This window comes from Tachyglossus aculeatus, chromosome 22 (genome assembly GCF_015852505.1).
Source record: "Tachyglossus aculeatus isolate mTacAcu1 chromosome 22, mTacAcu1.pri, whole genome shotgun sequence".
Classification (NCBI taxonomy): Eukaryota; Metazoa; Chordata; class Mammalia; order Monotremata; family Tachyglossidae; genus Tachyglossus; species Tachyglossus aculeatus.
Genome location: NC_052087.1, coordinates 47,648,469 through 47,670,747, shown reverse-complemented (window position 1 = coordinate 47,670,747; position 22,279 = coordinate 47,648,469). Strand labels below are relative to the sequence as shown.

At 50.3% G+C, this 22,279-nt stretch overlaps 1 protein-coding gene across 1 annotated transcript in view; it reads left to right on the top strand.

The window, feature by feature from the left end:
* Positions 1 to 20,153, top strand: part of SPTY2D1 (SPT2 chromatin protein domain containing 1) — a 37,128-nt gene extending 16,975 nt beyond the window's left edge. Inside the window, exons 2-6 of the mRNA XM_038764364.1 lie at positions 6,502 to 6,616; positions 9,201 to 10,682; positions 12,763 to 12,931; positions 14,544 to 14,621; positions 16,773 to 20,153. Coding sequence (XP_038620292.1) covers positions 6,502 to 6,616; positions 9,201 to 10,682; positions 12,763 to 12,931; positions 14,544 to 14,621; positions 16,773 to 16,866 — 1,938 coding nt within the window. The 3' untranslated portion in view covers positions 16,867 to 20,153. The remainder of the gene's footprint in view (positions 1 to 6,501; positions 6,617 to 9,200; positions 10,683 to 12,762; positions 12,932 to 14,543; positions 14,622 to 16,772) is intronic.
* Positions 20,154 to 22,279: the final 2,126 nt, after the last annotated feature.

Genomic DNA, 22,279 nt, shown 5'->3' with positions numbered 1-22,279 from the left:
TGAGCCACGCTGCCTTGGACTAAGTGCTCTTTCTCGCTGGTATTCCGAGAAACAAACATCTACCCGGAACAACCTAGTTGGTAGTTGCGTTGTGACCGCACCTGTGAAGTGACGAGTGCCTCGTAAATTCAAAATGAGATCTCTGTTTTCATCATCCCCCTACCCCCAGTGCCACTGGGGCCTGAAAATAATAATAATAATAATGATGGCATTTATTAAGCGTTTACTATGTGCAAAGCACTGTTCTAAGCACTGGGGAGGTTACAGGGTGATCAGGTTGTCACACGGGGGGCTCACAGTCTTATTCCCCGTTTGACAGATGAGGGAACTGAGGCCCGGAGAAGTGACTTGCCCAAAGTCACACAGCTGACAGTTGGCGGAGCCGGGATTTGAACCCATGACCCGTGACTCTAGAACCCGAGCTCTTTCCACTGAGCCACGCTGCTTCTCTGCAAAGCCAGGCCCAAGGTAACGTCAGCTGTCGAGAAGCAGCGTGGCTCAGCGGAAAGAGCCCGGGCTTTGGAGTCAGAGGTCATGGGTTCGAATCCCAGCTCCGCCAGCTGTCAGCTGTGTGACTTTGGGCAAGTCACTTAACTTCTCTGGGCCTCAGTTCCCTCATCTGGAAAATGGGGATGGAGACTGTGAGCCCCCCGTGGGACAACCTGATCACCTTGTAACCTCCCCAGCGCTTAGAACAGTGCTTTGCACATAGTGAGCGCCTAATAAATGCCTACTAAAGCGTGGCTCAGTGGAAAGAGCCCAGGCTTTGGAGTCAGAGGTCATGGGTTCGAATCCCACTCCACCAATTGTCAGCTGTGTGACTTTGGGCAAGTCACTTAACTTCTCTGGGCCTCAGTTCCCTCATCTGTAAAATGGGGATGGAGACTGTGAGCCCCCCGTGGGACAACATCATCACCTTGTAACCTCCCCAGCACTTAGAACAGTGCTTTGCACATAGTAAGCGCCTAATAAATGCCTACTAAAGTGTGGCTCAGTGGAAAGAGCCCGGGCTTTGGAGTCAGACGTCATGGGTTCAAATTCCGGCCCCGCCAACTGTCAGCTGTGTGACTTGGGGCAAGTCACTTCACTTCTCTAGGCCCCAGTTCCCTCATCTGGAAAATGGGGATGAAGACTGAGCCCCACGTGGGACAACCTGGACACCTTAGATCCCGTCCAGCGCTTAGAACAGTGCTTTGCACATAGTAAGTGCTTAACAAATGCCATTAATCAATCAATCAATCAATCGTATTTATTGAGCGCTTACTGTGTACAGAGCACTATACTAAGCGCTTGGGAAGTCCAAGCTGGCAACCTATAGAGACAGTCCCTACCCAACAGTGGGCTCACAGTCTAAAAGGGGGAGACAGAGAACAAAACCAAACATACTAATAAAATAAAATAAATAGAATAGATATGTACAAGTAAAATAAATAGAGTAATAAATCTGTACAAACATATATACATATATACAGGTGCTGTGGGGAAGGGAAGGAGGTAAAACGGGGGGTGTGGAGAGGGGGACGAGGGGGAGGATTAATGAGGATTAAGACTGTGAACCACACATGGGACTGCATCCAACCTGATTATCTTGTATCTTCCCCAGCGCTTAGTACAGTGCCTGGCACATAGTACATGCTTAACGACTACCACAATTACTATCATTAGTGCGAAGGCATCCCTGTTGGGAATGCCGTTTTGAGGAGCGGGTTGCTAATGGGTTTTGTCAAAATGGGCCGGGAGATCTTGAGAGGGGTGTTTTGTTGTCTGTCTCCCCCTTCTCGACTGTGAGCCCGTCTCTAGATGTTGCCGACTTGGACTTCCCAAGCGCTTAGTCCAGTGCTCTGCACACAGTAGGCGCTCAATAAATACGATTGAATGAATGAATGAGCCAGGTACTGAGCAACCCCAGGAGCCCCCGCCTCCCCTCTCTGCTGGGAAACCCGGTCAGCGATGGCGAGAGCGGAATTAGTGGCCCTCAGACTAGTTTAGATGAGTTCCCCTTCCAGACTGTGAGCCCGTTGTTGGGTAGGGACCGTCTCTAGATGTTGCCAACTTGGACTTCCCAAGCGCTTAGTACAGTGCTCTGCACCCAGTAAGCGCTCAGTAAATATGATTGTATGAAAGAGTGAATGAATGAATGAGCCAGATACTGAGTACGGCCTGGTCAACCCTAGGAGCCCCCACCTCCCCTTTGGCTGGGAAGGCCAGTCATTCATTCATTCAGTCGTATTTATTGAGCGCTTACTGTGTGCAGAGCACTGGACTAAGCGCTTGGGAAGTCCAAGTCGGCAACATATAGAGACGGTCCCTACCCAACAGCGGGCTCACAGTCCAGGCCAGAGGCGGGACGTGGCAAAAGGTCGGTGGCGAGAGGGACGAAACTGCTGTGTGACCTTGAGCAAATCACTTCTCTGGGCCTCAGTTCCCTCTTCTAGAAAATAATAATAAAACCGATTATTGTTATTGGGCGTTTGCTGTGTGCTACAGCCTCTGTCCTACGTGAAGCTCACAGTCTTAAGAAAGAGGGCTCCCAGTCTCAATCCCCATTTTCCAGATGAGGTAACTGAGCAGAGATGGCGAGAGTGGAATTAGTGGCCCTTGGACTAGTTTAGTTCCCCTTCTAGACTGTGAGCCCGTTGCTGGGTAGGGACCGTCTCTCTATGTTGCCAATTTGGACTTCCCAAGCGCTTAGTCCAGTGCTCTGCACCCAGTAAGCGCCCAATAAATACGATCGAATGAATGAAGTAGTTTCCTCCCTCCTCGGGAAGCTTTCGAGGTGCGAAATCAGTGAATCAGTGGGGTCACCGAGGCGTTTCTGCTCCTCCCTTGAGCCGTTTCTGGTGAGCTGGGCCTCAACAGCTGCCATCCAAAAGGAGCAGCACCTGCTGCGGAGCTAAGGTCGGTCGGTCAAAGGTATTTATTGAGCGCTTACTGTGTGCGGAGCACTGTCCTGAGCACCTGGAGAAGCAGCATGGCTCAGTGGAAAGAGCCCGGCCCTGGGAGCTAATCCCCGCTCCGCCTTCTAGACTGTGAGCCCGCTGTTGGGTAGGGACCGTCTCTATATGTTGCCAACTTGGACTTCCCAAGCGCTTAGTACAGTGCTCTGCACACAGCGCTCAATAAATACGATTGATTGATTGATTGGTCCGCGGTGTAACCTTGGGCAAGCCTCAGTGACCTCATCTGTAAGACTGCGAGCCCCACGTGGGAGAACTTGATTACTTTATATCTACCCCGCGCTCCATTTATTAATAGTAACTGTGGTTTTCAAAGTGCTCTTCATTCACTCAATCGTATTTATTGAGCGCTTACTGTGTGCAGAGCACCGTACTAAGTGCTTGGGAAGTCCAAGCTGGCAACACATTAGAGACGGGCCCTACCCAACAGCGGGCTCGCAGTCTAGAAGGGGGAGACAGACAACAAAACAAGACGTATTAACAAAATAAAATAAATAGAATAAATATGTACAAATAAAATAAATAACTAAATAGGGTAATAAATACGTACAAGCATATATACACATATACAATTTGCCAAGTCACCGGTTCACTTCAGATCCAGACTGAGCCCCCTTTTTCCTCTCCTCCTCCCCATCACCCCCACCCTACCTCCTTCCCCTCGCCACAACACCTGTATATATGTTTGTACAGTTTTATTACTCTATTTATTTTACTTAGACATATTTACTATTCTATTTTGTTAATGATGTGCATTTAGCTTTAATTCTATTTGTTCTGACGACTTGACACCTGTCCACATGTTTTGTTTTGTTTTCTGTCTCCCCCTTCTAGACTGTGAGCCCGTTGTTGGGTAGGGACTGTCTTTATATGTTGCCAATTTGTACTTCCCAAGCGCTTAGAACAGTGCTCGGCACAGAGTAAGCGCTCAATAAATACGATTGAATGAATACAAGACAATCCGGTTGGACACAGTCTCCGCCCCGCATTTGACTCACGTATGTGGGAGGGAGAATAGATATTTGTAGACAAGCTCTGAAATACTGAGGCAGCGTCTGAAGTATCTACCTCAGCGCTTAGAATAGTGCTTGGCACATAGTAAACGCTTAACAAAATACCATCATCATCATCATCACGTGGGAGAGTACGATAGAGCAGAGTTGATAGATGTGTTCTCCGTCTTCAGTCTAGAGGGGAAGGAACCAGAGGCTTCGCTGCTTCACACCAACCTTCATTTTCCAGCCTTTTCTTCGAAATGCCGGGTAATCCCGTGGCTCGGTGGAAAGAACACGGGCTTTGGAGTCAGGGATCATGGGTTCGAATCCCGGCTCCGCCAATCGTCAGCCGTGTGACTTTGTGGGCAAGTCATTTCACTTCTCTGGGCCTCAGTTCCCTGCTTCATCCCATAAAATGGGGATGAAGACTGTGAGCCCCCCGGGGGACAACCTGATCTCCCTGTAACCTCCCCAGCGCTTAGAACAGTGCTTTGCACATAGCGCTTAATAAATACCATCATCATCATCATCATCATCAATCGTATTTATTGAGCGCTTACTGTGTGCAGAGCACTGGACTAAGCGCTTGGGAAGTACAAGTTGGCAACATCTAGAGACAGTCCCTACCCAACAGTGGGCTCACAGTCTAAAAGGGGGAGACAGAGAACAAAACCAAACATAGTAACAAAATAAAATAAATAGAATAGGTATGTACAAGTAAAATAAATAAATAGAGTAATAAATATGTACAAACATATATGCATATATACAGGTGCTGTGGGGAAGGGAAGGAGGTAAGATGGGGGGATGGAGAGGGGGACGAGGGGGAGAGGAAGGAAGGAGCTCAGTTTGGGAAGGCCTCCTGGAGTAGGTGAGCTCTCAATAGGGCCTTGAAGGGAGGAAGAGAGCTTGCTTAGCTATTATTATTATTATTATTATTATTATTATTATTATACCGTGACCGGCACCAAATGAACTGGGCGTCTTCATTGAAGCATTCATGGCCCAGCCTCGGCGTTTCCTTCTCTAGCCACCGTGGCCCCAAGAATCCTTACAGGAGAGGATAGGGCTTGGTGCTCAGGCGGCGTTGTTTGGGGGATTTGTATAAGGTGGATCACTGAAGTCCGCGGGATAGTCTCCAAATGGCCTTTGAGTTGATAGGTGCCGGCCTCCTCCCTCGTCAGTTTTCCCAGAATCGTTCCCAAGAAGAGCAAAATCAGGCTGTACTCCGTGCTCTTCCACGCCTGAATTTCCCCCAGCCAGAACCATGTTGGAAGGAGGAAGGGTCAAAGCGGTGAGGAGGAGGGGGTTAGGATGAAGCGAAGAAAAACTAGCAGACCAGGAGGGCGGGAATAGTAGATCTCACCCAGGAAAAAGGGGAAAATTTTGCCACAGTTGGAGAAATGTGATTTTAGGCTCTCAATCAGCCAGTACTTTTATAGTGTTTACTGTGCTCAGGGCACCGCACTAAGCGTTTGGGAGATAGAATAACAACAGAGTTGGTAGTCACATTTCCTGCCCCTGGGAGCTTGCAGTCTAGGCAGGGAGACAGACATTCAACTAAATTAGGGATGTATAAGTGAGCTCCATTTATTAATAATCCCTGTGGTTTTCGAAATGAATCATTCAGTATTTTTATAGTGTTTACTGTGCGCAGGGCACCGCGCTAAGCGTTTGGGAGAGTACAACAACAACAGAGTTGGTAGACACATTTCCTGCCCCTGGGAGCTTGCAGTCTAGGCAGGGAGACAGACATTCAACTAAATTAGGGATGTGTAAGTGAGCTCCATTTATTAATAATCCCTGTGGTTTTCGAAGTGTTCGCTATGTGCACTGTGCTAACCGCTGAGGTGGATACAAGACAATCCGGTTGGACACAGTCTCTGAGACTCACGGTCCATTTAGGAGAGAGAACAGACATTTTTAGACACAAACTCTGAAATCCTGAGGCGGTGTTACCCTTTATTCGTGGAATAAAAGAGCACGGTCTCCGGAAACGCCTGGCTGTAGAAGCGGCTCTGAAAGACGATATTTAGGCCGGGGGACTTCCCGGAATTGGCCCGTTAGTCACCGATCGGGGCCACGTTTCCCCGACTTGCCCTGGTTACCCTAGGGATGGTTTGCGCTTGGGGAAGGAGCCTGGCATTCAGAGTTTTGGCCGTGGTCCAGGGCAGCGTTCCCTCCGATGCCAGCCGCCGCCAACGGGGGAGAATTCCCGGAAAAATTGGAATCTCGGCCCTGTGGCTCTGCCTCAGTAAATAGCATCGATTGCTTGTTTCCAAGCCCTCCCCCGGATGTCCCTGTTTGACTTGCCCTCGGTCCACATCCGGGCACACGTGGCGTGGGAGGGGAAATTTCCGAAAGGTTCACGAGTCCGTACACTCTCCGGGGGCGGTCACCCCCACTGCCGTTGGAGCCGGACTTCCCGCCCTGCTCATCGAACCCTCTGACTCCCGTCCCCCGGCAGTGAAAAGCAGTTCCTCATGCTTGTCCGGGGGAAGGGGAAAGCCCTTACTCTTGCTGAAAAATGCGTGTTTTCTCCTTTTCAGAAAAGGTACAGTTTGGCGGTGGGACCCCCGAAGAGGGACCCGAAGGTGAAGGGCGTGCAGTCGGCGGCTGTGCAGGCCTTCCTGAGGCGGAAAGAGGAGGAGCTCAGGAAAAAAGGTACCGTTGGCTGGCCTCTGGGGCCGCTGGTCTACCCCCCTCCGAAGAGAATCGGAGCGGTTTAGGGTCTTCCGTCCTTCCTCAGAGGGGAGACGTGAGCAGATAAATTATCCGGCGGGGAGGGTTCGGCGACGTGGAGCTGCCAGAGTTCGGGGAAGTCCCGGGCTCGGCGTCTCTCCTCTCTCCGCCAAGGCGAAGAGGAAAAAAAATCAGGCCTCCCCCAACCCGGTCATACGGAGAAAACCCACCCCGACCACACGTTACGTGGCGGTGGCTTCATCACTTCCGTGTTCGTTCCTAGATAGATATCTGTGAAAGCGTAGCGCGAGCCTCTTGTGTCATCAAAGACACGTAGTCTTAAAATCCGACCGGCAGGCACGGTTGCGATGAAAATTTCCACGGGCAAACTAGAGCGGGCAGGGTGAGAATGGTGCCGTTCTCTGGCATTGTCCCGCTTTCCGGGCCAGGGGCACGGGCAGAGAAGAGCTTCCGGGAACCTGAGAAGCCAAGCGCGGCGGGGAATGTAGTGTATAATAATAATAACAATAATAATAATAATAATAACCTCCTCCAGGAGGCCTTCCCAGACTGAGCCCCTTCCTTCCTCTCCCCCTCGTCCCCCTCTCCATCCCCCTCATCTTACCTCCTTCCCTTCCCCACAGCACCTGTATATATGTATATATGTTTGTACATATTTATTACTCTATTTTACTTGTACATCTCTATTCTATTTATTTTATTTTGTTAGTATGTTTGGTTTTGTTCTCCGTCTCCCCCTTTTAGACTGTGAGCCCACTGTTGGGTAGGGACTGTCTCTAGATGCTGCCAACTTGTACTTCCCAAGCGCTTAGTACAGTGCTCTGCACACAGAAAGAGCTCAATAAATACGATTGATTGATTAATAATAACTGTGGTATTTGTTGAGCGCCTACTATGTACCAAGCACCGTTCTAAGCACTGGGGTATATACAAAGTAATCAGGTTGTCCCACGTGGGGCTCACAGCCTTAATCCCCACTTTGCAGATGAGGTAACTGAGGCACAGAGGAGTGAAGTAACTTAGCCAACGTCACGCAGCAGACGAGTTGCGGACCTGGGATTCGAACCCAAGTCTCAGCGTGGCCTAGTGGGAAGAACCAAGGCCTGGGAATCGGAGGACCTGGGTCCTATTTCCTGCCCTGCCACTTTTCTGCTGTATGACTTTGTGCACCTCACTTCATTCAGTCGTATTTATTAAGTGCTTACTGTGTGCAGAGCACTGTACTGTTCATTCATTCAGTCATTTATTGAGCACTTACTGTGTGCAGAGCACTGTACTAAGCGCTTGGGAAGTACAAGTTGGCAACATATAAAGACGGTCCCTACCCAACAGTCTAGAAAGTTATTGACTTCACTTCTCTGTGCCACAGTTCCCTCACGTAAAATGAAGATTTAGACTGTGATTGAGCCAAGAAGACTGTGTCCAACCTGATTATCTACCCCAGCTTTTAGTGCATAGTAAACGCTCAGTCGCATCTTCAAGTTCAAAGAAATCCTCACCCTTTAGGCAAATAATAATAATAATAATGGCATTTATTAAGTGCCTACTATGTGCAAAGCACTGTTCTAAGCGCTGGGAAGGTTGTAAGGTGATCAGGTTGTCCCACGGGGTGGGAGGGGGCTCACAGTCTTAATCCCCATTTTACAGATGAGGTAACTGAGGCCCAGAGAAGAATAATAATGGTGGCATTTGTTAAGCGCTTACTGTTCTAAGCGCTGGGGAGAATACAAGGTGGTCAGGTTGTCCCATGGGGGGCTCACAACCTTCATCCCCATTTTACAGATGAGGGAACTGAGGGCCAAAGAAGTTGTGACTTGCCCAAAGTCACACAGCTGAGAGTTGGCAGAGCCGGGATTTGAACCCGTGACCTCTGACTCCAAAGCCCGAACTCTTTTCCACTGAGCCACGCTCCTAGGAGAAACAAAATAACTTTGTAGCAACCGATTTATTTGAAAGCAGAGAATCATTAGCGCTTAAAAGAGCAGCAATGTAGTTTAGCGGGTAGGACACCCGCCTGGGAGTCAGAAGGACCTGGGTTCTAATGTAGGCTCCCCCATTTCAAGCGCTTAGTACAGTGCTCTGCACATGATAAGCGCTCAATAAATACGATTGATTGATTGATTTACCTGCTGTGTGACCTTGGGCAAGTCACTTGGCTTCTCTGTGCTTCAGGTTCCTAATCGGGCATTCGATGCCCTTTAGATGTGAGCCCCGTGTGAGATCTGATTGTGTTACTTTTACGTTACGTCACATTGCAAGTGCTCAAATATCACAATTTAACCAGCTCTGTTGGGATCCAAACACAAAATTTTGGAGGCCGCGAGTCAGCCACAGGGGCAGGGGTCGAACGTTCAGCCCTCAAGACTGTGTCTGATGTTATAGTGTCCTCTCCCGAGTGCGTAGCACAGTGCTGTGCACACAGGAAGCGCTCAGTAAATGCGATTAGAGTAGTCAGGATAATCCCGCGGATTCGGCCGTGACGTACGGGCAGCGACGAGGGAGAGCAAGTGTGTGACGCTGTCCTTTCCCCCCGCCCCATTTTCAGCTCTCGAGGAGAAAAAGAAGAAGGAAGAGCTGGTGGCCAAGCGCATCGAGCTGAAACATGACAAGAAAGCCAGGGCCATGGCCAAGCGGACCAAGGACAACTTCTACGGCTACAACGGCGTGCCCGTCGAGGAGAAGCCGAAGAAGAGGCAGCCGGGGGAGGGCCCCGGGGAGTCCCCGCCGGAGGAGGAAGCGGAGATGGACGGCGACGACGACGTGCCCGGCGAGTCGGAGCCCGAGGACTCGGAGGGGTACGAGGAAGAGCCGGAGCCCCCCCGGGCCGGCGGCGGTGGCGGCAAGGCCAAGCCCGCTCCCAGAAGCGCTCCGCCGCCCATGAACTTCTCCGATCTCCTCCGGCTGGCCGAGAAGAAGCAGTACGAGCCGGTGGAGATCAAGGTGGTGAAGAAAACCGAGGAGAGGCCCAGGACGGCGGAGGAGCTGCGGGAGAGGGAGTTCTTGGAGCGGAAGAACAAGAGAGGCGACCGGGGGAAAGAAGGCAGGAGGCCCGAGAGAGAGGCCAGGGCCGGGCCCGGCCCGGCCAAGAAGGGGCCCTCGCAGAAGGAGGCGCCGCCCCCCACCAAGACGGGAAGGGGCCCTGGCCAGAGGCCGGCTGTCGCCGCCGCCGCCTCCTCTAAGAGAAGCCACCCCCACCCCGTCGCTGGCCCCGAGAGGAAGTCGAGACCGGCGGCTCCCAGCGAGAAGCACACCCGCCCGGCGCCCGCCAAGCCCCAGGCCGGGCCCGGCGAGGGCCCCAGACCCGTGTCGGCCGGCGGCCACGGGAAACCTCTGGTCAACGGGGCCGGAAAGGCCCGGCCCGGTAGCGCCCCGGCCCCCGGCCCGACGAAGGTCTCTGCCGGTGGGGCCCAGAGGTGTTCCGGTGAGCAAGGCCCCAAGAGACCCGCTGCCTCCCAGCTGAGCCATTCCAGGCCCGGGCCCGGACCCCACAACGGGGCAAAGCTTTCCAGTGCCAAGAGGCCGAGCGGCGGGGCCGGCTCGGCGCCGGGGCGGCCCGACCCGAGCTCCTCCCGCCCGGCGGGCGGCCTGGGTTCCGGCCCCGGCCGGCCCGCCGGCCACTCCGCCTCGGGGGCCACCCCGTCGGTCTCGGGGCCCGGGCGGCCCGGGGGCGGTTCCGGCGGCGGGCCGGGCCGGACTGGTAACGGCCCGGGCCCCGGAAGGCCGGCCGCGGGGCTCGGCCCGGGGAGGCCGAACGCGGGCCCCGGGCGGCCGGCCGGCGGGCTCGGTCCGGGGCGGCCGGCCGGCGGGCTCGGCCCGGGGCGGCTGAGCTCGGGCCCCAGCAGGCCGGCCGGCGGGCCCGGCCCGGAGAGGACCAATGCGGCGGGCACCGTCCCCCCGACCAGGCCTCGCTGCACCGTCGTGTCGGAAACCATCTCCTCCAAGAACATCGTCACCCGGCCCGGCCCCGGAAGGATGGACGGGATGCGGCCTCCGCCGCCCGGCACCAGGCCCGGGGCTCAGTGGCGAGGTAAGAATAATGATGATGATAATAATGACATTTATTAAGCACTTACTATGTGCAAAGCACTGTTCTAAGCACTGGGGAGGATACAAGGTGATCAGGTTGTCCCACGGGGGGCTCACAGTCTTCATCCCCATTTTACAGATGAGGTCACTGAGGCGCTGAGAAGTTGTGACTTGCCCATTCATTCATTCAGGCAGTCATATTTATTGAGTGCTTACTGTGTGCAGAGCACTGTACTAAGCGCTTGGGAAGTACAAGTTGGCAACGTGTAGAGACGGTCCGTGCCCAACAGCGGGCTCACGGTCTAGATCCAACCCTAGGGGGTTGGATCTTGTTTAGAGACTGGGGGTTTATTCCCTAGCCCCTGGGGGCAACATAAACGGTAAAGTGTTGGCAAAAATTCCCAGCTTTTCCTGGAAAATTCACTCATTATGGTATTAATAATCATAATAATTCATTCATTCATTGTCATATTTATTGAGCGCTTACCGTGTGCAGAGCACTGTACTAAGCGCTTGGGAAGTCCAAGTTGGCAACATATAGAGACGGTCCCTACCCAACAGCGAGCTCACGGTCTAGATCCAACCGTAGGGGGTTGGATCTTGTTTGTTTAGAGACTGGTGGTTTATTCCCTAGCCCCTGGGGGCAACATAAACGGTAAAGGGTTGGCAAAAATTCCCAGCTTTTCCTGGAAAATTCATTCATTATGGTATTAATAATAATAATCATTCATTCATTCATTCAATCGTATTTATTGAGCGCTTACTGTGTGCAGAGCACTGGACTAAGCACTTGGGAAGTCCAAGTTGGCAACGTATAGAGACGGTCCCTACCCAACAGCGGGCTCACAGTCTAGAAAGGTCACAGGTGCCGTTGGTAGGACTGCGGGGAAAGGGAAGGCGGCCCGTACGGGGAGAACATCATCATCATCAATCGTCTTTATTGAGCGCTTACCGTGTGCAGAGCACTGTACTAAGCGCTTGGGAAGTCCAAGTTGGCAACATATAGAGACAGTCCCTACCCAACAGTGGGCTCACAGTCTAAAAGGGGGAGACAGAGAACAAAACCAAACATACTAACAAAATAAAATAAATAGAATAGATATGTACAAGTAAAATAAATAGAGTAATCATCATCATCAGTCATATTTATTGAGCGCTTACTATGTGCAGAGCACTGTACTAAGCGCTTGGGAAGTACAAATTGGCAACATATAGAGACAGTCCGTACCCAACAGTGGGCTCACAGTCTAAAAGGGGGAGACAGAGAACAAAACCAAACATACCAACAAAATAAAATAAATAGAATGGATATGTACAAGTAAAATAAATAAATAAATAAATAGAGTAATCATCATCAATCGTATTTATTGAGCGCTTACTATGTGCAGAGCACTGTACTAAGCACTTGGGAAGTACAAATTGGCAACATATAGAGACAGTCCCTACCCAACAGTGGGCTCACAGTCTAAAAGGGGGAGTCAGAGAGCAAAACCAAACATACTAACAAAATAAAATAAATAGAATAGATATGTACAAGTAAAATAAATAAATAAATAAATAGAGTAATCATCATCATCAATCGTATTTATTGAGCGCTTACTATGTGCAGAGCACTGTACTAAGCGCTTGGGAAGTACAAATTGGCAACATATAGAGACAGTCCCTACCCAACAGTGGGCTCACAATCAATCAATCAATCGTATTTATTGAGCGCTTACTATGTGCAGAGCACTGTACTAAGCGCTTGGGAAGTACAAATCACAGTATAAAAGGGGGAGACAGAGAACAAAACCAAACATACTAACAAAATAAAATAAATAGAATAGGTAGGTACAAGTAAAAGAAATAAATAAATAGAGTAATAAATCTGTACAAACATATATACATATATACACTCTATTTAGCCCAGGGGCTTCAGCCGATAGGAACAGGAAACCGCTACGAGGTGCTCCTCGGGCACTTCCATGCCAGAGCGAGCACTTGAAGCCGAGCGTGAGATGGGACCTTTTCCGAAAGGGCCCACGGAGCCGTCCTCGCTCCCGCTGTACCCACTGTATTTATCCGGGATTTTCCGTGTCTAGGTCCTCCCGGGCACCCGCTCCCCCACACGGGCTACAAGCGGCACCGGGATTTCGACGACGACGAAGAGGAGTACGACTCCGAAATGGACGACTTCATTGACGACGAGGGAGAGCCTCAGGAAGAAATATCCAAACACATCCGAGAAATCTTCGGCTACGACCGCAAAAAGTAAGCGGGACGTGAGCCCCGGCGCTCTGAAGGGCGACCGTGATCGGGAAAGCGTGACCTGTTAACAGAGGAGGTGACGCATGGACAGATAGATCTGTACCTTTGAGTCGTTTTTAAAATTCTTCTCCCCTCTAGCTCAGCGCTGTTTCGGGAGACTTAAAAATCTAGACGTTCCCCATTTTCTGTTAATATTAGACAGAACAAACCTGTGTTGTCAGGTGATTTTCCCGACACTTGGAAGGAGGCTGAGAAAACGGGAAATGGCAGGAAAGAGAGAAGCTGCGTTCGGAAACCGGGCCTGTCAGAAAGCAGAGAGACAGCGTTGCCTATTGGACAGAGCACGGACCTGGGTTCTAATTCCGCCACTTGTCTGCCGTGTGGCCATGGGCAGGTCACTTCACTTCTCTGTACCTCAGTTCCCTAATCTGTAAAAGGGGGATTAAGACCGTAAACCCCACATGGATCGGGTCTGACATAGTAGTAATAATAATGATGGTATTTGTTAAGCGCTTACTATATGCCAAGCACTGTTCTAAGCGCTGGGATGGATACAAGGTCATCAGGTTGTCCCACATGGGGCTCACGGTCTTCATCCCCGTTTTCCAGATGAGGTAACTGAGGCCCAGAGAAGTGAAGTGACTTGCCCAAAGTCCCACAGAGGACTAGTGGCGGAGGCGGGATTCGAACCCATGACCTCTGACTCCCAAGCCCGGGCTCTTTGCACTGAGCCACGCTGCTTCTCATGATTAGCCTGTATCTACCCCAGTGCTCAGTACAGTGCCTGGCACACAGGAAGCGCTTAGCAGATGCTGTGGCTCAGTGGAAAGAGCCCGGGCTTTGGAGTCAGAGGTCATGGGTTCAAATCTCAGCTCTGCCAACTGTCAGCTGTGTGACTTTGGGCAAGTCACTTCACTTCTCTGTGCCTCAGTTACCTCATCTGTAAAATGGGGATTAAAATTGTGAGCCCCCAGTGGGACAACCTGATTACCTTGTAACCTCCCCAGCGCTTAGAACAGTGCTTTGCACATAGTAAGCGCTTAACAAATACCGGCATTATTATTATTATTGTTATTATTATTATTATTACACCATTAAAATTAATAAATAAATAAAAGCCGTGGCTCAGTGGAAAGAGCCCGGGCTTTGGTGTCAGAGGTCATGGGTTCAAATCCCCACTCTGCCCATTGTCAGCTGGGTGACTTTGGGCAAGTCACTTCACTTCTCTGTGCCTCAGTTCCCTCATCTGGAAAATGGGGATGAAGACCGTGAGCCCCATTTGGGACAACCTGATCGCCTTGTATCCCCCCAGTGCTTAGAACAGTGCTTTGCACATCGTGAGCGCTTAACAAATACCACCATTATTGTTATTATTATTATTAAAAGCCGCTTTGGGGGTGGATGCTCTTTTGTCTCTAGGGTTTCTCGGTTAGCCCAGGTGAACCGAGCGTTCGGCAAGCAGGGAGGCAGTCAGCAGAAGAATGTTTTGTCGTTTTCATCATCAATCGTATTTATTGAGCGCTTAGTCCAGTGCAGAGCACTGTACTGAGTGTTTTCGTGAGAGAGGCGGGTTTCCTTGCTGCTGGAGGCTTGACTGACTTCTCATCTCTTTCAGGTACAAAGACGAGAGTGATTATGCCTTACGGTACATGGAGAGCAGCTGGAAAGAGCAGCAGAAGGAGGAAGCCAAGAGGTCAGTCTCAAGAGTCTCACTTCCCTGCCCAGGAAGTTACTTTCCCCCCTGCTGCTTAAAATATGATTTGGGGCCCTAAAGTTTGTTTGGCGGCGAAGGCGGGGGGAGCGCGGATAATAATAATAATAATAATGGCATTTATTAAGCGCTTACTATGTGCAAAGCACTGTTCTAAGCGCTGGGGAGGTTAACAAGGTGATCAGGTTGTCCCAAGGGGGGCTCACGGTCTTCATCCCCATTTCACAGATGAGGTCACTGAGGCCCAGAGAAGTCAAGTGACTCGCCCAAAGTCACCCAGCTGCCAAGTGGCAGAGCCAGGATTCGAACCCGTGACCTCTGACTCCAAAGTCCGTGCTCTTTCCACCGAGCCACGCTGCTTCTCTGCGGAGCATTAAGGCACTCCCACGGTATTATGCTCGGGCACCCCAATGCTGACTTTGGTTTGCCAGGAATCGGTCCCGAGTTTTCTCTCTCGGAGAATCTGCGATTCTTCCTCTTCTCAAAGAAGCCATGTCAATCAGTGGTGCTTGAGTGCGCACGGTGTGCAAAGCACCGCTCTAAGCACTGGGGAGGGTATTCATTCATTCATTCAATCGTATTTATTGAGCGCTTACTGTGTGCAGAGCACTGGACTATGCTCTTGGGAAGTCCAAGTTGGCAACGTATAGAGACGGTCCCTTCCCAACAGCGGGCTCACAGTCTAGAAGGGGGAGACGGACCACAAAACAAAACATTTGAAGAAAATAAAATAAATAGAATGCCACAGAACTAGGGGACACGTTTCCTGCCCATAAAGAGCCCCTTCCTCCCTCTCCATCCCCCTCATCTTACCTCCTTCCCTTCCCCACAGCACCTGTCTATATGTATATATGTTTGTACATATTTATTACTCTGTTTATTTTACTTGTTCCTATCTATTCTATTTATTTTATTTTGTTAGTATGTTTGGTTTTGTTCTCCGTCTCCCCCTTTTAGACTGTGAGCCCACTGTTGGGTAGGGACCATCTCTATATGTTGCCAACTTGTACGTCCCAAGCGCTTAGTCCAGTGCTCTGCACACAGTAAGCGCTCAATAAATACGATGAATTGATTGATTGATAAAGAGGTTAGGTCTAGGACGGAGCACGTTTCCCCATTTCATTGGAGAAAGTGGCCGGCGTGGACGAGTGAGGGGGAGAAGGGCGGCCTCTTACTATAATCCATTCCTCCGCGAAGGTTCTCAGGGGGTCTCACTCCTTGTTCAATCAATCAGTCAATCGTATTTATTGAGCGCTTACTGTGTGCAGAGCACTGTTCCTGATGGGAGACTTCATCCTGCCTCTGAGAGGCCATTTTTAACTTTCCCCTTCCCCCCGTTGCTTTGATTCGCTCACCGTGAACAGGGAACATATCCGCCAGCCCTGCCATATTCCGCTGTGCACCCCTGAAGCGCCCAGTAAGTGCCACCGGATGGATTGAGTTGCTTTCTGAGCATTCATTCGTTCATTCCATCGTATTTATTGAGCGCTTACTGTGTGCAGAGCACTGTCGTAAGCGCTCAAGGATGCCTGGCCCTGGATAGCCAATGGGGAATGCCCGCTTCTCCTCCTCATCGAACCCGGAAAGTAGAAAGAGAAGCAGCCGTGGCTCAGTGGAAAGGGCACGGGCTTGGGGGTCAGGGGTCATGGGTTCTAATCCCGCCTCCGTCGCTTGTCAGCTGTGTGAATTTGGGCATGTCACTTAATAATAATAATAATAATGAGAAGCAGCGTGGCTCAGTGGAAAGAGCCCGGGCTTTGGAGTCAGAGGTCAAGGGTTCAAATCCCGGCTCTTCCAATTGTCAGCTCTGTGACTTTGGGCAAGTCACTTCACTTCTCTGGGCCTCAATTCCCTCCTCTGTAAAATGGGAATGAAGACTGTGAGCCCCCGGTGGGACAACCTGATCACCTCGTAACCTCCCCAGCGCTTAGAACAGTGCTTTGCATATAGTAAGCGCTTAATAAACGCCAGTATTATTATTATTAGACGGGCGGCGGTGGCTTCATCATCATCATCAATCATATTTATTGAGCGCTTACTATGTGCAGAGCACTGTACTAAGCGCTTGGGAAGTACAAATTGGCGGCTTGTCAAGGGGCGGACCAAAAGGAGGGTTCTCTTTCTGTTTGGCAGTTTGCGTCTTGGGGTGCAAGAGGACCTCGAAGAGATGAGGCGGGAGGAGGAAGAACTGAAACGCCGAAAAGCCAAGAAGCTGAAGCTCCGTTAGCAGTTTGACCTCCTGAGGGTCCCGGGGGTCTGTTTCCTCCTGCCCCTGCCTCCTGTCTGTCTGTTCTACCTTCTGTTGTGTGTTAGAGGATAAAAGAGGTGGAAGGGAAGAAAGCACTGAGAAAGTATTTATTTTTAATACTTGCCAGGGTTGCGTTTTGGTTTTTTGTTGGTTGGTTTTTTGTTTTTTTTTAATAGAGAAAGCAACTCCACTGAACGCTTCTTTAAATTCCCAAAACACCAGCCGACGAGCTATGCACTCGGACACCGTAGCGGGCCGGTCCAGCTAGCCACTCTGACATTTAGCTAGTCGGCCCTCAAAGAGACCACTCTGCCCCGACTTGAGGGGGAGGACCCAAGTCCCGAGTCACGGAGTTGTTCTCTCCTCCCGGGAATGACTCCGGTTCCAGGCCTTTCCCGCCGACGGAGTCAGCAGCGAAGCCACCCGCCCTCTTCCTTGCTCACGGATCGGAGCAACCGGGGATCTCTGCGCCATTGGAAAACGCGGATGTCGTTCGTAGCGATTTGAAGTTTAAAAATGTAATCAAATTACACTGGGCTCCCACCTTATTCCGCATTGCCCGCCGAGTTTTCTCAATCCCCAAAACGGAGCTTATTGGGGAACCAGAACTCTGTGGCGACTGGAACCAGAGTACGAGCTAGGTTCCGGAATATTCCTCTCCCCCACCCCACCTTTTTTTCCTCATTCAGAACCATTCCTGATCAATCCCACTTCCAAATACGTTGAAAGAAGTAGAAGTCCCTACGCAGAGACATATTTTGTCCGAAAAATCCATTTTTGTATTGGATAGAGTATATCAAAAATAAAGCCGCTATTTTATTCAGAGATCAGCCCTGCGGGATTCATCTAAAAGTGATGTGTGGCGTTCTTTTTTTTTTTCCTTTTTTCCCCCCCCGCCCCCAAAGAGATTTTGGAAATCCCCTTTCAGTTTTCAATTTTCAGTGCCTCTGTTGATTTTTCACGACTTGGCATTTATGGTCTTGAATCAGACATCAATAAATCATAAAGAGTCGTAAATGCTGGTCCTAACGGCCGAAAACCAAAAACCCAAACTGTGCGCGCGTGTAGTGTGTGTGTGTTTCAAGAGTAGCCCACCTGCCATATTGCACATTGCGTTCACGCTATGCACTGTGAAGAGACTCGTTTTTGCTCTCTGGAGGCTCCGGTGAGTTTCCCCGACGGAGTCACGGCTTCTCCTCCCTCCTCGCCCCAGCCTTCGTTCTGGCTTCCCTCGTCCCGGGCTCTCCGAGCGCCCGGCGCGTCGGCGATACCCGTCCGCGCCACGGAAAGCTACCGGGCGTGGAGATCGGGGGGCAGCCCCTGGATTCAGCCGGGAGACCCGGACCGAGGAAAAGGCCGGGAGACGGAAGCCCGGAAAAGGCAGGAGTCGGGAACCCGGAGCAGCGTCTTCCAACCGAGGGTAAAGTTTCTTCCGTCGGATGGAGAGGCCGCCTCAGCGGAACGCGGCTTTGCTTCCAGAGGGGTCGGCGGGGGAGTTGAAGAACTGACCGATCGCCGGAGGAAGAGGGATCGGGACCTCGTTTCCAACTGAAGCGACTTTCTGCGTTCATTCCCTCCATCCCTTAGGTCCCCTTGCCCTGCCTGGGGCACTTAAGGGGCACCAGTTTGGGCACTAAACGCATCGGCACGGTTGGCGGGACCAGATGATTCTGTTCACAGCATCGAGCGAGATCAAGTGGGCCTTGTTCTCATTCAAATAGCCGCGGACCCCCACACCTGTGTATCCACCCCGGTGCTTAGTAAAGTGCCTGGCACACAGTAAGTGCTTAACAAATACCACAATCATTAATATTATTATTATTATTAAAGCCAGTGACAAAGAGCATGAGCCTCTTTACTCAGAGAGATGAAGAGAATCCTGGTTTCACCTCCCAACTCTTCCGCTCTTCTGAAAGCTTCCTCTTGATTCTCTCCCTCTCTGGAAACTAGTAAAACTGGCAAAGTCTTCGGAGGTTCTTTGCTTTTAAACAAAGTGCCATCCTCCTGCCAACGCAGTGCATACTTTTTCCTCTTTTTTTTTTCCTCGTAGAGTAGATGGCTTTGAGATTTATTTTGGACGTTGCGCGTGCATTAAAAAAACGAGAACTTTTGAAGACCCGACGGTCGAGGACTCGGTCGTAGATGACGTTTCCGTGACTCCTCCTGTACTGACGGCAGGACGGTTCTGAGAAAGCCGGGCCTGTCTTCAGATCCAGTCTTGCTTCCAAACCCGTGACTGCTGCTCCGTCAAACAATTCATTTTATTCGAGGCATCTTCACCCAACGACTCGTAAGCCTTGGGATGTGAGAAACTGGAAAAATGCCTGCCTGTTCATACGGGGGATCACACGTTAAGCTATTGACTTGAACGATGTAGATTAAAACACTTTTGCTTTTTGAATTTTCTTATTCAGTGTCTGAAGAGGTGCCTTTTTCCTAGGTAACGTTAATTCACGAATGTAGGGAAAAAAATTAAATAGGTGCAGCCTTCTTGAATATTGATGGTGTGACGGGAAAAGTAGTTTTCATAAAACCTTTCAAGTGGAGCTTTGATTGCACCAGTTACTTGCCTGTGATGTTGCTAAATCAGTCAGGGGACTTTGTACCGAAGGCTGCTCTCTGAGATCTCGGTATTCCTGGCCTCTCCGTGTCTGTTGGCAAACCGTAAATTCAATTCCAAAGACAGCAGGAGACCGGGATACCGCGTATCCCAGGCAGCCTTAGACTGAGACTGTGCGCTGGGGAGTAGAAAAGCTTCAAAGAGGGAATCAGCCCGCCCTGAGAAGAGGTCGAGATGGAATCTGTGTTATGTCAACCCCGAGCTTTTCCCCCCGAAAATCTCGTTTTTATTCTGTTTTGTGGCTGAGGGGTATTTCTGAGGGACAGCAGGAGACCAAAACCCACTGGGAAAGAGAATAACTCTACGAAGAGAGGCTGGTGTGTTATTTACCAGGTGACGAATGTATCCGAATGCTATTTATTTGGTGAGTGGACGCGATGCAATATTAAAGTGGCATTGTGGGCGAGGGAGGGGGCGTTCCAGATCCGGCCTATGCCTTAGGGGTGAACGTTTGTACAATTCGTTGTGTCTTTTCGCACAATGGGACAAATCAGGTAAAAACCTTGACGTAGCTTAGTGGCTTCTGGTGCTGTTGAAAGTACGTGCAAAGAGATGATTCACTCTTGCGTGTGCAGGGTACAGGTGAAACTTTTGACAGTTCTGTATACAGTACAATAAAACAGGCATTAAAATGCTTTATTACTTTTCAGTGGTCTGCTTTTATTTAAATGTGGAGACGCCCCTTCAAACTCTTTTGGTTCAGAGCTTCTCCGAGTGTCCCCCCTCTGGGGTGATGGGGTGTTTTGGGGGTGAAATGAGAGTCCCACACACACTTTGCCCTGCAACCCGAGTTTGCCGACAAGACCAAATTCCTGGAAAGTCACACGTCTCTCCTAGAACCGTTTGGGATTCTATTTTGATTTTTCTGCATTAAAGTACGGCAGAATTAGTGCAGTGGGCTACTTGTCGCCATGCCAGGTGCTACTCAAATCTGTGCAGTGATAAGTGGTCCGAAAGCCTCAATCCGCTTAAGTGATATTGTTCTCAGGCTGCAACTGAGTAGACTCTGTGCAAAGAAGGTGAAACGGTGGGTGAGGGTGAAATTAAAATTGGCCGGGGGTTTTTTTTGAGTATCGTAAAAATGTGTTTTAAGTGGTGTTGGTTTCACTGTCTTTCAACGCTCAGAAAAAGGCTCGTTTTTTAATTACTGTGTGAGTGTAGAATGGAGATGGTGCCATCTTGGTGCCTTTTAGACTGTGAGCCCACTTTTGGGTAGGAACTGCCGTCTCTATATGTTGCCAACTTGTACTTCCCAACCGCTTAGTACAGTGCTCTGCACACAGTAAGCGCTCAATAAATACGATTGATGATGATGATGATCTTGAAGCTGCTTGGAGCAAGCCTTTCATTCTGGGAAAAACACTCCACCTCTTCCCCAACCTTGCTTCTTGACTCCTCAGGCGGGTTTTCCCGGCCATCGGACCGATGCTAAGCGCTTAGTACGGTGCTCTTCACCTAGTAAGAGCTCCAAAAATAGCACCGATGATGTGGACCCCCCCAAAGTCTAGGGGAAAGGGAACTGCTTCTGTCCTCCCAGCTGAAGAGTCGGCAGCAGAGTCTCTAGCACGTGTACGCTCTGCACCGTGAAATCTGGATTAGAAGCAGCGTGGCTTAGTGGAAAGAGCACGGGCTCGGGAGTCGGGGGTTGTGGGTTCTAATCCCGGCTCCGCCACTTTCATTCAATCGTATTTATTGAGCGCTTACTGTGTGCAGGGCACTTGTCAGCTGGGTGACTTTGGGCAAGGCACTTCACTTCTCTGTCCCTCAGTTCCCTCATCTGTCAAATGGGGATTGACTGTGAGCCCCACGTGGGACAATTGGATAACCTTGTATCTATCCCAGCGCTTAGAAAAGTGCTCGGCACGTAGTAAGTGCTTAACAAGTACCATCATTATTATTATTATCTGGGTATTAAGCAGCGTGGCTCAGTGGAAAAGAGCCCGGGCTTTGGAGTCAGAGGTCATGGGTTCGAATCCTGGCTCCGCCACATGTCTGCTGTGTGACCTCGGGCAAGTCACTTAACTTCTCTGAGCCTCAGTTACCTCATCTGTAAAATGGGGGTTAAGACTGTGAGCCCCATGTGGGACAACTTGATCACCTTGAATCCACCCCCAGCGCTTAGAACAGTGCTCTGCACATAGTAAGCGCGTAACAAATGCCATCATTATTATTGAGACAGACTATGGGCAAGGAATGTGATTTTTTTAATGGTACTTGTTAAGCACGTACTATGTGCCGAGCACTGTTCTAAGCTATGGGGTAAATACAAGGTTATCAGGTTGTCCCACGTGGGGCTCACAGTCTTAACCCCCATTTTACAGATGGGGTAACTGAGGCAGAGAGAAATTAAGTCCCCTTTTAGACTGTGAGCCCACTGTTGGGTAGGGACTGTCTCTATATGTTGCCAATTTATACTTCCCAAGCGCTTAGTACAGTGCTCTGCACATAGTAAGCGCTCAATAAATACGATTTAAAAAAAAGTGACTTGCCCAAAGTCACACAGCCTAGTCCACTGTTGGGTAGGGACCGTCTCTATATGTTGCCAACTTGGACTTCTCAAGCGCTTAGTACAGTGCTCTGCACACAGTAAGCGCTCAATAAATCCGATTGAGTGAGTGACAAGTGGCAGAGCTGGGATTAGAACCCAAGACCTCTGACTCCCAAGCCCGGGATCTTTCCACTGATACACGATGCATAACATGTTCTGTTATATGATATCGTATGATGTTATGATATGTTGTTACATTGTACTGTGAAGCAGAATGGCCTAGT